Here is a 16,778-nt window from a genome sequence, read left to right as displayed (position 1 = left end):
GGTCCTGTTAGCTAGGGATCATGGGAGTTGTAGGCCAAAACATCTGGAGGGCCGCAGTTTGGGGATGCCTGGGGTAGAGGAAGAACCATATGCACTGCCTTGTGGTCTTTGGAGGAAAGGTGGGATGTAAATGCAATAAATAAAGATTCATCATGCATAGGTGGTCAAGCAGCTAACACATTCTGATAAACACACGATAGACCAGTTAAGTTGGGGACTTTCTGTCTGTATCAAGGGGAAAAGGCATGCAAGAGACAGCGACTAGGTTGAGAGTTCTCGCTGTACAGTTAAGAACGAGAAGCTGCTACATTGTTCTAGGTCACCTCTGTGTTTGCCGTCGGGAATCCATATGAGCCGTAGCAATAACGTGGAGAATAAATTCATAAGAAATTGGCTTCCGTTCTACAGCTGTGCAAAGCCACCTTTTAAAAGCTCATAATTTGGCATGAAGTCTGAACTGACAAAATTGCAACAATTTGCTTCACCTCTGGAAAACGGAAAAGTGGCGCTTATACATTTGCGAATTCAAACCAGGTTTGGAATTTTAAAACCATGGCTATCACAAACCATGGCTATCACAAAACCATGGTTTCAAATGACATGCTATAAAATCTTGATTCTAGAAATAAGCTAAGCTTAGGCATAATGATTAGATAGCTCAGTTAGTAGGTCGTGAGACTCCTAAGAATTGTGGATTTGAACCCCACATTATTGGAATCCTGAAAAACTATTAGTTCACACTCCCCCCCCCGTTGCATATATGCTACCCTGTAAAATTAGAATAAGCTTTCTAAAATAATAAAACCGCTCTTTCTTATAGGCTGTGTGTTTTGAAATCTTTTGTGTTCATCTCACTCTTCTGCAGATTTAAAATGCAGAAAAGATCGGATGAAGAAAAAGAAGAAAGTCACAAATATCATTTCGTTTGATGATGAGGAAGATGAACAAAACCCGGGGGATGTCTTAAAGGGAATTGTTGCAGGGGAAAGCTCCGAAGAAAACTTGGACAGGTTTTCACCCTACGTAGCTTCTCCCCCCGGCCCCGGAGAGATGCTAACCAAACTGAGTGGGGACCAAAGCGTGCCTTTGTTTAAAAACGATTCTGTATATCTCAATGGGGACTGCGGCTTCCAAAAGTTGGATGTGAAAAGTATAGATGATGAAGATGTGGATGAAAATGATGATGCGTACGGCAAAATTTTGGGAAACCGCTGCATGGCAGAAGACGCAGAGTCTTGTGGAAAGTGAGTATTCTGCAGTGTCCCAAGACGACAGCATGTGGCATTTTCCTACATTAATTAAGAGGCAAACTCAAGAGATTTCAGTGGTTGTTTTGTTTTGCATGGCTTTTATCTTCAGTAGATTTGGTTGCCAAATTCCACACTCGCAAGTCTCTCTCTATGGCCCTCATACCTCTTTCCCCAGGCCACTCCCCACCCTGGCCCTGCTCTGAACCCCAAGTGTTTTTGCCTGGCTTGAAGGTGTCCTTGAACTCCGATACTGGCCCCAATTTGCCTGAATGAAGGTTAGAGATGGGTGTGCGAGTGTGTGTAGAAATTACCGTACAAAGGAAAAAATTACATTTGTGGCCCCATCTGTTTTTGCCTCTGGCTCTGCCCCACACCTGGCATACGGCGTCCGGAAGGCTGCCCCAAAGCGAATGAGGCCCTTGGGCTGAAAAAGCTGCCCCACCCTTGATCTTTGGGGGATTTCATTCTCACCGCTTTCTGAACCGGTGGCCGAGTCCTTCTTGCCACCTGTCCTGCCTTGGCCAAGTTTGTCATGAATCTTCTTGGACTTTGAAAAACAGCAACTCTCTCTCTCTCTCTCACTTTCTCTCTCTCTCTGTGTATGTGTGCGCATGAGAACATATTTATCTAGGGGGCAATCATCCTTTTTAAAGATCTAGGAAGCTGCCTGCTACAGAGTCAGGCTATTGGTCCATCCAGGTCAGTATTGTCTGTCGGAAAGGCTCTCGGGGCAAACGCCAGACTGCCCCAGACTCTTAAGAGCTTTCCTGTGGCCTGTCCCTGGCTGCCGCTACCGAAGCAGTCCAGAGGGCCGACAAATATGCGATCCTCTTCTTCTGAGAAGAACACACACAATCCATGCATGTTCCAGCAGGAATGAAGAAGCCAAAAGTAGTACTAAAGCTACTTTATTGTAAGGCTAGTTACACGGTCCATTCTCTGTTCCTCTGCCCATAAAACTCCAACAGAACAAAGCTAGGTATCTTGCTTCTTACTTCGTTGAGAAGCAGAAATGAAAAGGTACAAAAACAAAACATCGCATGGTCAGGAAGAGATAACACAGACTTCCTTTCTCAGGCTCACTGTGTGAAAACCAACTGGCACCTTAGCTGCTGCTAAAGCAAAAGAGGATATATAAAAACCCCAACATTGTCTACCCCAGTGTTTCCCAAACTTGGGTCTCCAGCTTTGTATAACTCTCACCATCCCTAGCTAGCAGGACCCGTGGTCCGTGGTGATGGGAATTGTAGCCCCAAAACAGCTGGAGACCCAAGTTTTGAAAATACTGGTCTACAGACAGAATGACTGGTAGTGGATCTCCTGGGTTTCTGTCAGCACCTAGCTCCCCCTGGGGATCGAACCTAGGACCTTTTGCACCCAAAACAAGTGCTCAACAACTGAGCCACAAAGGAAGCATGTGAGCAAAGGACTGTAAAGTATGCATTCTGCCGCGACAGCATTGCATTAACCCGGTGCAGTGCTAGCCCTTGTCCAGTCCAGCTGAAGAGGAGCTCCACGGTCAAGTTTGGAAGAAGCAGGTTAGACGGTGGCTGGGAGCAGATAGCCAGAGCAGGGGAATGATGGGCAAGGAACCATGTATATCCACTGAAGAAATTGACCAGATACCAGATGGAGCTTAATGCAAACTGTAGTGAAACGCAGGCAGTTTCTGCCACAGGGGGGCAGTTTGGATCCTCAGCAAGACCTGGTCTCAGAAGAAATCACTTGGTACATTTACCTGAAGAGCTTGCAGAGCTGCCTTTAGATCTGGGTTAGATGTTTCCTGCAACAAAATCCCTTATTATTAGTGGAAACTTGAGACACTTGACAATCACCCTGGACCAGTGTTTCCCAAAGTGCGGAATTCGTACCCCCCCGTAGTACACGAAAGGGTTCAAAGGGTACATAGCAGATTTTTAAAATTGTGCTTTATCATAGTAGTTAAAAAAAAAGCTGCAGAAAACAATTCATTAAAATTGAATGTATTATCTTCATCTGAGAAGGTGGTACGTGATTATTGTAAGTTTGAGGAACACTGTGCATAAATGATACCCCATTGGAGTCATTCCCTATCCAGATTAGACGGGCTGACCGTTTTTTAATTTTGAAGACTTTTATTTTTGGAAGCCTTCTTGGAAGGATAATCTCACCCCATGTGCCATATCAACTTCTGGGCTTTAAAAATGTACCCCGTACTGGGTTCACAACATGATGCTGTTTTACAGACTTTCTTCTTCTTTTTTGCCTTGCCTTGAAATTTTTGGATGTAAAGTGATTGATAGATGAAGCTTCTGGATTCATGCTTAGTGTCAAGGCCCAGATCTGGTGCTGCTGTAGGTGATGCTAAGGATGGAACTAAACCCATGCCCTCTGTGTCTGTATTCAAACCCCTGCTCACAACAGCCATAGAGAGTGTATACCTGGTACTGGGTGTTTGTGCAGAGTCTGGTGCTTCTTGCTTTGGGCAAGCAGTGCGGTGCAGTGGTCAGAGCGCTGGCCTAGGACCTGGGAAACCAGGATTCAAATCCCTGCATAGCCGTGAAGCTCGCTGGGTGACATTGGACCAGTCACAGTCCCCAGCCTAATCTACCTCACAGGGTTGTTGTCAGGGTAATATGAGGAGAGAAGGACCATAGATGCCACCTCGAGCTCCTTGGATATGAATGTAATAGCAATAAGAGAACAATAAATAAACAAAAATAGCAGAAGTTGGGATAGCTGACCAGACACATTTACCAAAATGTTCATGGGTGTTGATAATAAAAATATAATAATAATTTATACCCTTCCCATCTGGCTGGGTTTCCCCAGCCACTCTGGGCGGCTTCCAACAGAAAAATAAAATACAATAATCTATTAAACATTAAAAGCCTCCCTAAACAGGGCTGCCTTCAGATGTCTTCTAAAAATCTGGTAGTTGTTTTTCTCTTTGACATCTGCTGGGAGGGCGTTCCACAGGGCGGGTGCCACTACAGAGAAGGCCCTCTGCCTGGTTCCCTGTAACTTGACTTCTCGCAACGAGGGAACCGCCAGAAGGCCCTTGGCGCTGGACCTCAATGTCCAGGCAGAACGATGGGGGTGGAGACGCTTTTGTATCTTGTGAGCTGCTTTGAACACAGTTTTTAAATTTATTTTCAAGACAAAATTAGGAAGTTAAAGTAACAACCTAATAAGAAATAAATAAAAACAAAAGTGTGTCAGGGGGTGGGGGTCTACAAAACAACGACAACCGGGGTTCACAGCCATTGCCTAATAAAACTAAAGTACATTTTCAAGAGACCGCAGAATGCATTAGATGTGACAACAAAAACCGACCTGATACAGAGAGAATGCGAAACAAATGTTATGAAGCCAAGCAGAGCCCCGTTTCATTGGGACTCGCCATCCCTAAGGTTGGCTTGTCATATAAGTAAAAAATGGCTGCCAAATTGGGGGGGGGGGATAAATGACATAAGTTTAGCTGTACCCCGAGACGCTTTTAATTCATAAATCAGCTTCTCACAAATGTGAATAAACATTATGCAACCAAATATTTATACAACCTGAGAACTCCTTCCAGCCCTGTAGTCGACCCACCAGAAATTGATGAGAGATATACTGTATATTCCTGCGTATAAGACTACTTTTTAACCCAGGAAAATCTTCTCAAAAGTCGGGGGTCATCTTATACGCTGGCTCGCATTTCTTATACGGCAAGTATATCCCAAACTCTATATTTTAACTGGAAAAGTTGGGGGTCGTCTTATACACCCAATCATCTTATATGCCGGAATATACGGTAGTTTGGAGTTTAAACACACATTTTTTTTCGTGGAAAGGCTGTGTTCTAGTTAAAGCCTAATGTTATACACAATTTTTGTTTTCTGAAAAATGTGATTGTTCTTTAGACCGTCTGAGGGTGTCACGAGCAACTCGCTGGTTTGCGCCTGGCCTCCTCTGCAAGTCCTGAATGATGATTCTGATGAGCTGTTCCCTGTCAGTGCTGTGGGCTCTTTCTCCCAGACCGGTGAGTATCTATTGTTAACAGTCGATATCTTTGCAGCCAAGTGCAAAGAATGTCTGAAACAAGTACAGTGGTACCTCGACATCCGAAGTCGACAACCCCGGAAGTCTTTTCGCCCCGCGTGCGCGGTCGGCGCATGTGCAGAAGTGTGAAATCGCACTTCGCGCATGTGCAGAATGGGCGCTTCAACAACCGAAGACTTCGACTTACGAAGACGGCCGTGGAACGGATCGTCTTAGTAAGTCGAGGTACCACTGTAACTGAAATGCATGGAGGGCGAATGACTTATAACACAAAATGTTGGGCTATTTTTGAAAGGGGGCATGCAAGGAAGTACTTTTTTTCTTTGACGCTTTTCTCTCTCTTCCCTTGCCTAGTGAGTTTTCTGTATGTTTGTACTGGAGAGATAAATGTTGTACTGTTGTTATTATTATTGTGGTTAATTAATTCGCATTAATAAGTTTACTTGCAACACAGTAAATAAAACCCCTACTTAAAAATACACATCACAATAAACTGAAAACATACGGCTATACATCAGGGGTCAGCAAACTTTTTCAGCAGGGGGCCGGTCCACTGTCCCTCAGACCTTGTGGGGGGCCGGACTATATTTTGAAAAAAATATATGAATGAATTCCTATGCCCCACAAATAACCCAGAGATGCATTTTAAATAAAAGGACACATTCTACTCATGTAAAAACATGCTGATTCCTGGACCGTCCGCAGGCCGGATTTAGAAGGTGATTGGGCCGCATCCAGCCCCCGGGCCCTAGTTTGGGGACCCCTGCTATACATTTTTATTGTACTCGCCGTTTCAGTACATCAGAAGAAAAATGCCCATTTCTCCATCAATTTATTTGGCTCATTTGCTCGTATTCTCCCATAATAGATTGCCTTTGTCCTTTTCACTATAGTTCAAATATTTTTAATCCACTGAAAGGTAGTGCGGGAAGTCTGTTTCTTTCTATAGCTTGTCCATTCGGCTAAGTGAGCAACTGAGAGAGCCTGCACAATAAGAAGCCAAAGGGTGCTGGCTGACCATCCTTTCTGGGACATGCCACCAGACCTTGGAGAAATGTATTAATAGAAGGAGGAGGGAAGACTAAATACAAATAAGTGTGGCCCGTGCAAATAGCTAACATCAAAAATATAGCTGACGAGGAAAATATAGTTCATCGTTGAACAGAAAGCGAGTTGCCAAGCCTGAAGATTGACAGTCACTTGTAAATCATCACGTGGAATGAAAATTTGAGCTTTTGTGCAACTTCCATTCATCTCACTGGGTCTCTTTTGGGTAGATGGTGCCCTTTTGTGTTTTCCTCTTTGGCAGCTATGAGTAAAAAAGACCTGAAAGCGTTAACCGCTGCATCCAGTGCCCTCCTGTGGATTTAACTCTGCAGCATGGTATAAATAGTTGAAAGGCTTGCATACAATTGATCAAAGCCCCTCTCTTAAAAAGCCATTGTCAGGTGCCAAATGGAATGCATACCTTTCCATTAAAGGCTGAAAAGGCTTAATGTGCCCATGCAATTCATGTCGATATTCTGTCCCCTCCCCCCCAACCACGCTGCCCAATACAGATGAACTGGAATCTTGTTATAAAAGGCTTTCTTTTGGAGGGGAGAAAAATCCTAGCAAGAAGCAGCTCTCTGGGGCTAGCAAGGCAAGCTGCAGCTATTCAACTCCCCGGACCACCTTCCTTCTCTCTGAGTGCAGACGGGACACAGCTGCAAGGACCTGTCCTTTGCATTTGTTGTTTCGGCATATTTTTTTCATACACACAGCAACACTGAGAAGCCAGCGAGACAATGACAAATGACAATAGTTCCTTTAGAGATTGAAAGAAGAGTGACGCACACAGCTTGAACTGGCCTCTGGAAATGCCTGGCTAAATGATCTTGTCCCATTGAATGCAAAAGAGAGGGGGAGACTTTTCAAAATGTTGTTGTCGGACACTATGCTGTCATTCACCTGTCGGGCACTCAAATTCCCTTCTCCCCTCCCCATTTCTCCTTTTTTCCCTTTCTTCTGCCTCCTGCACAGCCGGTCAGGTATGGCTTGATGGAGCATCTAAAGTTGAAAAGGACTGTTTTTAATCCTGAGGGAGCTGAAAAATAATGGCTTAGGAGCCTGGGGTCATACCCAACTAAGCAGACCCTCTGAAATAAAGGAACCTAAGTTAGTCATGCCCATTAACTTCAACAGGTGTGCACAACGTGTAGATACAATTCATCACCTGTAGCTGTACCTTAGTTCTTAAATACCACAATTCGGAACCCGAGGTCCACATTTCTTGATGGGCAAATTTCTAGCACTAACTGGCAGCCATAGCCTGAACCAGAGGCAATAGTGAGCAGAGCAATAAATCGAATTTTACTTGCACACTGTAGACTACTTTCTATTGCTGCATATCTTCTAGTAGCCTGGGTGTGAATCTGTTTCCTTCTACAGTCAAACCTCAGTTTACGCCTACCTCGGCGAGCGACCGCTTCGGCGAGCGACCGCCGCGGACCCGGAAGTGTTTGCATTCGGGTTCCACGGCGTTGGATGCGCAGAAGCGATCTGCGCAGCGCGTGCGTGCCTCCGCGGAATGGATTACGGTTGCAAACTGAGATACCACTGTAAATGGGGTCCAGCCCTCGTCCCTTGACAAGGACAGATGTGGTTTCCCTTTCCCGAGTCTAAACATCCAGGGCAAAACCAATATCCAGCCTGAAGACTGGACAGTGAATGCAGATTTTCCTCCATTGTTCTATAATAATTCTCTCCTTCAATGGACAAGCAAGAGACCTGGGTTAGTAGGGAGTAGCTTGAGCCAGTTTCCCCTCTCCATAGTGGCTTTGCAATGTCTCAATGAGCCTGAGCCTCAGATATGAAGCTGCAGAGGTGACACAGACTGCCCTGCTGGTAACGTGGTTCTGAGGTTGGGAGGCAGGCTGTGGGGTAGTTGGCTATGGCAAGTGGGGGGTGGTGGTGGAAGTTACACATAGCGAGCAAACCAGCAAACCCCTGTCACCTTTCCACCTTTAAGGTTGGGGCAGGGGAATTCTCCTTGGCCTTGTCACTGATGGGTGGGGTGGGAACTGGGATCCTAGCAATTGCAATTTTTGGCTTGTCTGCCAAAAATTGTTCACCCCGGGCAGGATGCTGTTACTTTTCTGTGAATTGGCAGTGACCACAACCCACATCTCATTCAATGCGAGGACCAACTAGTGTTTGGGCTTTGCAAAGTGACTGTATAACACCTCTATTTTATCACCTAATTTCGGTAATCTGTCCTGTTTCCTGAATTCTTGTACTTAAAGGTTGCAGAATGCAGAAATGTTTTACAAATACTTTTCTTTTTCTTTTACCAATTCATAAAGTTACTCTTAAGTCCCATTGAATTGAGTTATGTGAATTATAACTGCTTAGTAGTTAAGTCTAGCATTGCACTCTTTAGTGTGTGCTTTATAGGGATCTGATTCTTGGCAAGCAGCCTGTTAGTCTTGAATAAAGATCTCCAGTAATTGGTAGATTTCAACCTCCATCTTGGCTGGTTCCCTTGATTACAATATTTAATTCAGTGTATCATTGCACTCTATGAAATTGTCCCAGAATGGATTTCTCACAAAGCTGAATTCTGAGAGTGAAAATTAACAAGGCTGCTTTCAAAAGTGGACCAGTGCCTGGAAGAAAGTAACACTGAACTAGAACCTCTGTCATATTTCTTCTAACTCTGTTATCCATGTGCTATTTTAGGTAACCTGGAGAATGGTGATGAGCACGAAACAGCTGATTTTTCAGTAGAAATGGCTCGGCGAAATGCCAACTCACATTACAGGTATAAGGCAGATTAAGTTTTCTAGCTTTCAAACAAGCCCATACAACTTTCTGTTTTCTTCCTGTCTAAAGCTTGGTATATGTGTAATGGCAAACCATGGTATGGCAGTTTCTTTACTTACTTTGTTTATGCAAGCCATAGTTTGTTGTTGCATCTGAGCCAAGGAAAAAGTGATTAGCACAAACCTTTGTTTATGCGTGCAAACCCTCGGAGAAATGTGTTTGAAAATGAGGTGTGCATAGAAACTATGCCTTGCAGTAACAAATAGTTCATGAAGGAAACTTGAGAGGGGAGCAAGTGCATGAACCTGGGACTCTATTAGGAGTAGAGTCAAGGGAGCTCAATTTTCTGGGCATCTGGATAATGTGGTGGCGTGTAATGGATAACTAATACCGATACTAGTCATTATGGTGCAATCAAAATGAATGAGAGTTGTGCATTGAAATGGATTGTGCCCAGTCTGGTTCTTGTAGTTCAAATGTCTTCCGTAGGCTCTTCAGATTTTCCTTTGTTTTCCTTTTTAAAAGCAGGGAAGAAGTGAGCCCCCCAGTCCAAGAGAACTCTCTGCATGATCTGCTGCCCTCGGCCACTGTGCCAGAACCGATGACCGTTGGTAAGTCTCTGCTGAGCCGGATTCAGGATAAGTTCCAGCATTGGCAGGAGTTCCTGTCGGTTTCATAGAACTGATTCAGCTGTCTCCCTGCATAGTGGCCTCCTGATGTTTTCAGCTGCAACCCTCATCAGCCCCAGCCAGCAGGTCCAATGGATAGAGATGGTTTGGAGCTGTACCCTGACAGCATCTGGAGGGCATCAGATTAGGGTAGGCTGGGCTAATTCAAATTTTGGGGCTATAAATCGGTAGCCCAGTAGGCAGCGATTCACAACATTAGAAATATAAAACCCCCAAAATCGGAAGCAAAACCCCCATGACTTGAGAAGAACATTGCAGGATCAGACAAAAGGCTTAGCTAATCTTTCACTATGTTTCTAATAACAGTTGGCTAGATGTGCCTTGGAAGCATATGACATCTGCTCCCCCTTATTGTGACCCCCCAAGGTATAACTATGTGCAATCAGTAGGGAAAGAGGTGGGGAAAGCCCTGCTTTACTCAAAGCGGTCTGTTAATACCATGATTAGTTATTGCATTCATGGAATCTTCATAATTTGACTTCACATCCAAAGGCGAACTCCTCCGTTGTCTCCCGAGACTGATGGATGGCAACAGATAACAATCTCTTACTAGGAAGAATCTCAAAAGCAATTTCACAATACATTAAAAACAGTCACACATATAAAAACAAATTGAAATGTGTTCAGATTTAAGAAATCTGAACTGGGATTTAAAAAAATATCCTTGTATGGAAGGGAGGAAAGTCTCTAACAGGTGCCCCAAAGAGAACAGAGAAGGAACTCTGATACACAGTGGGAGGGAGTTACCATAGGCTGGTATTTCCTGGTTCTGAGCTTGTGCAGAACAGACTCCTGATAAGACGGTCTCTGCATTATAGCCTCTTCTGCAGAGCAGTGATTGGTTGGATCAATAAAGCATGAGACCATCTAGTCGCTAGTGGGCTGTCTGTTGTGGAAGGACTTCAGCTAACCACCCTTCTTCCAACCCAGGTTAGTCATGGCTGTGTATATCAAAGCCATTATTGGGTTGAGGCCAATATGCTCTGACATCTTGTATATCCATCACAATCTCAAAGATAGCCCTGGGAGTCCCGTCTTGTCTGTAATGTCCAAGCACTGAATGATTATTTTGGTGACTTCTGTGTTCCGTTGAGCATCTTCTAAAAGCGTCACTTTGCTATAGTTTATAGTGTCTGGGCCTAGGCTAAAATTATTAGCATCAGCACCATCTGTTGATTTGCATGCCAATTTCCCACAAAATTGCACCCAAATCGGCTTAACCTCTCAACCAAACAACAATAATAAATATAACTATTCAAAAGACTTATCAAGAACAATAAAAAATGTCAGCAAGTATAGAAAATAAATGCATATTACATGTGAAGAGTCAAGGCTTTTGAGATGTTCATTCAGTATTTTGTCTATTTCATTCTGCTCTTGGAGCTGAAATTTAGAAAGTGCGCCTTAAATTTAACCTGCCATAAACATTCAGAACAGGCTGGGAATTTATCACCACCTGGCAAATAGAAGGGGAAGAAATGGAGGCAGTGAGAGATTTTACCTTCTTGGGCTCCTTGATCACTGCAGATGGTGACAGCAGTCACGAAATTAAAAGACGCCTGCTTCTTGGGAGAAAAGCAATGACAAACCTAGACAGCATCTTAAAAAGCAGAGACATCACCTTGCCTACAAAGGTCCGTATAGTTAAAGCTATGGTTTTCCCAGTAGTGATGTATGGAAGTGAGAGCTGGACCATAAAGAAGGCTGATCGCCGAAGAATTGATGCTTTTGAATTGTGGTGCTGGAGGAGAGAGTCCCATGGACTGCAAGAAGATCAAACCTATCCATTCTGAAGGAAATCATCCATGAGTGCTCCCTGGAAGGACAGATCGTGAAGCTGAGGCTCCAATACTTTGGCCACCTCATGAGAAGAGAAGACTCCCTGGAATAGACCCTGATGTTGGGAAAGATGGAGGGCACAAGGAGAAGGGAGGTGGTTGGACAGTGTTCTCGAAGCTACCAACACGAGTTTGACCAAACTGCGGGAGGCAGTGCAAGACAGGAGTGCCTGGCGTGCTCTGGTCCATGGGGTCACAAAGAGTCGGACATGACTAAACAACAAATATCCAAATATGCACCTACTGTTATTTTTATGTGCTGAATTTGTTTGTGCAACTTGGCAGGGAGGTTTAATATCTGGAATGCAGAGCTTTTTTTGTCAAAACAGTTTTTAAAAATAAAACCGATTGGCAGCTGATAGATTTCCATAGAATGGCAGTAAAACATTTATTCCAATGAGTATTTAAAAAATTCCTTCCAGTAGCACCTTCCAGTAGCACTAAAGCCCACACCAATGACAAACTTAGTTGGTCTCTAAGATGCTACTGGAAGGATTTTTTTTATTTTGTTTTGACTATGGCAGACCAACACGGCTTCCTAGGTGTAACTATTAAAAAATTGCTTGATTCTTCCTTGTGCAGGGTGCTAAAAATGTTGGTCACCAGTAGGGGGAGCAATTGCTCCTGCGCTCACTAGCTGCTTCTAACTCTTGGCCAATTTAGCAAAAACATTATATGTGATAATTTTTCTCTGCTTTCGTGGGTGATATTTAACCTCATTTTCAGCTATCCTGGAAGTTGATTTAAACCCTTAAACATCAAAGGTCAACCCAGGATACCTATAGAGCAGGAGACACTAAACATCAAAGATAAACGCTGGCTTACCTTTTAATCAAAGAGGGTGTCTCCCGAAGTCGGTGTAGGAATTCCTCGCTTAACACACGGTTTGCAAAATAAAATAAACGCCCTAATAGGAAACCGAAGCGAAGTTGATTCCACATAGTAATTGGGCACTTATGTGGTCACCTGCAGTGGTTTCAAGGAGTGGTCCAATCACCACTAACTCCAGCGTTCTCCAACCTGGTGCCCTCCAGATGATGTTGATTGGTTGTTGAGCTATGACTGCCACCACCCCTGACTACTGCTTGGACTACTGCAATGCGCTCTACGTGGGGCTACCTTTGAAGGTGACCCGGAAACTGCAATTAATCCAGAATGCGGCAGCTGGACTAGTGACTGGGAGTGGCTGCCGGGACCACATAACACCGGTCCTGAGAGATCTACACTGGCTCCCAGTACGTTTCCGAGCACAGTTCAAAGTGTTGGTGCTGACCTTTAAAGCCCTAAACGGCCTCGGTCCTGTATACCTGAAGGAGCGTCTCCACCCCCATCATTCTGCCCAGACACTGAGATCCAGCACCGAGGGCCTTCTGCCGGTTCCCTCATTGCGAGAGGTGAGGTTGCAGGGAACCAGACAGAGGGCCTTCTCGGTAGTGGCACCCGCCCTGTGGAACGCCCTCCCAGCAGATTTCAAGACAATAAGCAATTATTTTACTTTTAGAAGACAACTGATGGCGGCCCTGTTTAGGGAAGTTTTTAATGTTTGATGCTGTACTGTTTTTTAATATTCAGTTGGAAGCCGCCTAGAGTGGCTGGGGGAACCCAGACAGATGGGCGGGGTATAAATAATATATTATTATTATTATTATTATTATTATTATTATTATTATGACTGTTGGTTATGGTGGCTGGGTCTGATGGGGGTTGTAGGTCAAGCACATCAGAAAGCTGGTAGGTTAGCTTCCTTGATCTAGTGCAGGCACCCCCAAACTTCGGCCCTCCAGATGTTTTGGACTACAATTCCCATCATCCCTGACCATTGGTCCTGTTAGCTAGGGATCATGGGAGCTGTAGTCCAAAACATCTGGAGGGCCGCAGTTTGGGGATGCCTGGTTTAGAGTGTTGGACTCCTCTTAATAAGAGTGCGGCTTACCTTTGGCCCTCAAAATGTTGCTGGCCTACAGTTCCGTTGGCTGTGCTGGCTGGGGATGATGGAGGTTGTGAGTTTAAAACATCAGGAGGGTCCCTAGAGTGAGGAAAGCTTGACCTACTTTAACCTGGTGCCACGTGGCTTCCTGTAAGTGAGGTCGCAACCAACACCATACAGGTAAGGCTCTCTTACACCACTTAAATAGTAATGGGAAATCCTGGGAACTGTAGTTTAAGGGTGCTGGGAATTGTAGCTCTGTGGGGGGTCAGCATTCTGAACAAAGCTACAACTCCCAAGATTCTCCATGACTGTATAAAGTGGTATAAGAGTGCTTTAAATGTAGGGTGTGCTTGTGACCTAAACTATGCCCCCCTTTTCTGCCTCTGGAGCACTCCTAGCATAAGAAAACACAGAAAGAATGCACACTAACTAAAAATCAGCCATCTAAAAATTGCAACCAAAACCCTTAGCGATAAAACAAAACAGTAAAAGCTTGTTGAAAGTTAGAAGTTTTCACCTTGGAGTTAGATTTCTAGCCATGGCTCTCTCTGTTTCCTATATTTCACAGTGGCTTAGTGCAGTTTAACACTGTGTGATCTCTTAGCTCGCTTGATTCTCCCTTTCCATCCATCTGCCCCATTCTGTTTAGCAGCAAACTGTGGTTCGTGTTATCTTTGCTCTGGCAATTTTGCTAACTGTAGTTAGTGCCAAACCACAGTTTCTAACCATAATTAGAAGCAGGCTTGCAGGCTGTAGTAATGCGTGAACGCAAGCAACTACCATATTGTGAATCAACAACTTTCTGCTAGTTTCTCAAATACATACCCAGATGTTGTGACAAATTGGAATAATTGGAATATATTAATATACGATAATGGTGAAATACATTGGAGCATATTAAGCTGCCTGGTGTTGATCAGAGCTTTGGTCTGGCTCAGCATTGTCTACGCTGAGTGGCAGTGGCTATGTACTGTGTTTCTCCAAAAATAAGACACCGTCTTATATTTATTTTTCCTCAAAAACAACAACACTGTGGCTTATTTTCAGAGAAACATGGTATATGTATATATGCATTTGCAAAGTATATTGTTTTAATGTCTGGCTTTCCACCCTTCTATTACTAGGGAACGGGTTCTGAGCAGGGAGACTTCCAGCTGGTTGCGTAGCAACTCAGTTCTATAAACATGTAGCAGGTGTATAATATGAAGTACTGTGTGATAATAAAAGCCACAAGACCCACAGCTACAAGTGGTTTTTGACAGCAGTGTTTTGTTATGTTTTAAAGGCAGTGGTTGCAACCTATGTTTTGTTGAAAGAGAATTTTCTGCTCCCTGTTTCTTTCCTTGCCAAGTCTGGAAGCACCTCTTCCCCCTTTCTCATCCAATGTGCTTTGCTAACGCATCTCGGATAACTTCCGCTCTTCAAAAGCGTAGTGACTCTCCTGGTCTTATCTGCATCAAATCACTTAGGAGCGTACTGTATTGTCTACATACACGGACTGGTAGCAGCTCTCCAGGGGGGCAGAGTCTCTCCCATCCCTACCTGGAGATGCTGCTGGGGACTGAACCTGGGAAATTCTGCATGCAAGGCAGATGCTCTACAACTGAGCTTAACCCCCCTTGCCTTAAATCCACCAATCTTCCTGAAACACCAGCCCTGAAGGTATTGCTTTAGGCTGCAGTCCTGTGCACAAGCCTGGAAGTGTCCCATTGAAACCAGTGGGATTTCCTTCTGAGCAAAGAGCCATAGGATTGCTTTGTTTGTTGTGGATTAACATTTTCATCGACAGAGAGGAAGCAATGAGTAGGATTTTTTTGTTTTTGTTTACTTCTGCTATTATGTAATGTATATACAATTGAACAACAACAACCCCTCCCCAATAAATATGGCCATAGGATGAGACCATCACTCGGTGATAGAGCCCATTTTGTTTTTTAGATTGTAAGCCATTTTTAAACAACAGCAGCAAGCAAGTATTAAAAACTGTTCAAATGTCTGTATACAAGAGCTGTGTCCCCATTATCAAGGTTCTTGGGGCAGGACTAAAGCTTTCCTATGTTATTTCCCATAAGCTGTTATGTTTCTGTTCCCTATAATGTGTCAGATTAATCTGTAAATTAAAAAGAAAAAACCACCATCACTCAGAGAAATCAAATTTATATTCTGGCATTGAGCTAGAGAAGCAATTTGAGAATAAGGTCTTAGCCAAGAATATATCTGGATATATGCTGACAGATGACTTCACTTTGCAGCTCCTTCTCAAGAGGTGATTGTGAACTATCCTTATCTAATCCTTGACTAGCCACTGAGAGTTTTTTAAATTAATAACGTGCCCTGGAGAAGTGGTACGTCTGTACTAAAGCATGTCTCTTCCTGAGCACACGTTCTTCTGAGTTCTGTTTGTATTCCTGCTCCTACTGATAAATCTGTCAGACACAGCCATTTGGAAGCGAAATGTTCCAAGACTCAATGGCGCTTTTGGACAGTCCGTTTTCTCCAGCATGGCCTGGTTGCTTATTGGGAGTCGTAACACAAATGTCGCAGGCATCAGACATCTATGGAGGAAATTATTTAGCCTCTCTTTTGATTCCAAAAGCTTGCAGGCAGGCAGGCAGGGTGATTGTGGTTTAGGTATTCATCTAAAGCTTTTTCAGCCCCTTCTTGGGCAATCTTCTGCGAGCCACATGCCATTGGTGTCTGGGGCCAGAGGCAAAAGGGAGCAGAGCAATGAATGCAAAATTTACCTGCGTACAGTGGACAATTTTGTACACTTGCACACCTCTCTTTGACCTTCATCCGGGCAACTGAGAGTCACGATCAGGGTTTCAGGAGTCATTCTAGGCAGAGAAAAGCCGTCTAAGAGGGAGTGTCAGGGGTGTGGGAGACTCTTAGAAAGTCAGGCAAAGAGATTTGGAAGGCTGCATTTTAGCCCTGGGCCTGAGATTCTCCACCTCTGTTCTAAATTTTACAATACATTAAAAAACCACCACCACCAAGCAAAACGCCACATTGGTAAAGGTAAAGGTAAAGGGACCCCTGACCATTAGGTCCAGTCGTGACCGACTCTGGGGTTGCGCGCTCATCTCGCATTATTAGCCGAGGGAGCCGGTGTATAGCTTCCAGGTCATGTGGCCAGCATGACAAAGCCACTTCTGGCAAACCAGAGCAGCACACGGAAACGCCGTTTACCTTCCCGCTGGAGCAGTACCTATTTATCTACTTGCACTTTGACGTGCTTTCG

At 44.2% G+C, this 16,778-nt stretch overlaps 1 protein-coding gene across 12 annotated transcripts in view; it reads left to right on the top strand.

The window, feature by feature from the left end:
* SNX29 (sorting nexin 29) overlaps window positions 1-16,778 on the top strand; it is a 266,797-nt gene that overhangs the window by 21,639 nt on the left and 228,380 nt on the right. For 11 of the 12 annotated variants that reach the window (XR_009558571.1, XR_009558572.1, XM_060282867.1 and 8 more), the window contains 4 exons: window positions 866-1,244; window positions 5,138-5,256; window positions 8,997-9,078; window positions 9,606-9,691. Coding sequence is in view for 10 of the 12 variants with exons in the window: in XM_060282867.1 (XP_060138850.1) it covers window positions 866-1,244; window positions 5,138-5,256; window positions 8,997-9,078; window positions 9,606-9,691 (666 nt within the window). In the remaining 2 variants the exon portion in view is untranslated. The remainder of the gene's footprint in view (window positions 1-865; window positions 1,245-5,137; window positions 5,257-8,996; window positions 9,079-9,605; window positions 9,692-16,778) is intronic. The other variant, XM_060282866.1, reaches the window with a different exon arrangement.

This window comes from Zootoca vivipara, chromosome 14 (assembly GCF_963506605.1).
Source record: "Zootoca vivipara chromosome 14, rZooViv1.1, whole genome shotgun sequence".
Taxonomy (NCBI): domain Eukaryota; kingdom Metazoa; phylum Chordata; class Lepidosauria; order Squamata; family Lacertidae; genus Zootoca; species Zootoca vivipara.
Note: the sequence above shows the minus strand (reverse complement) of the source record. Positions and strands in the feature narration are given on the sequence as shown.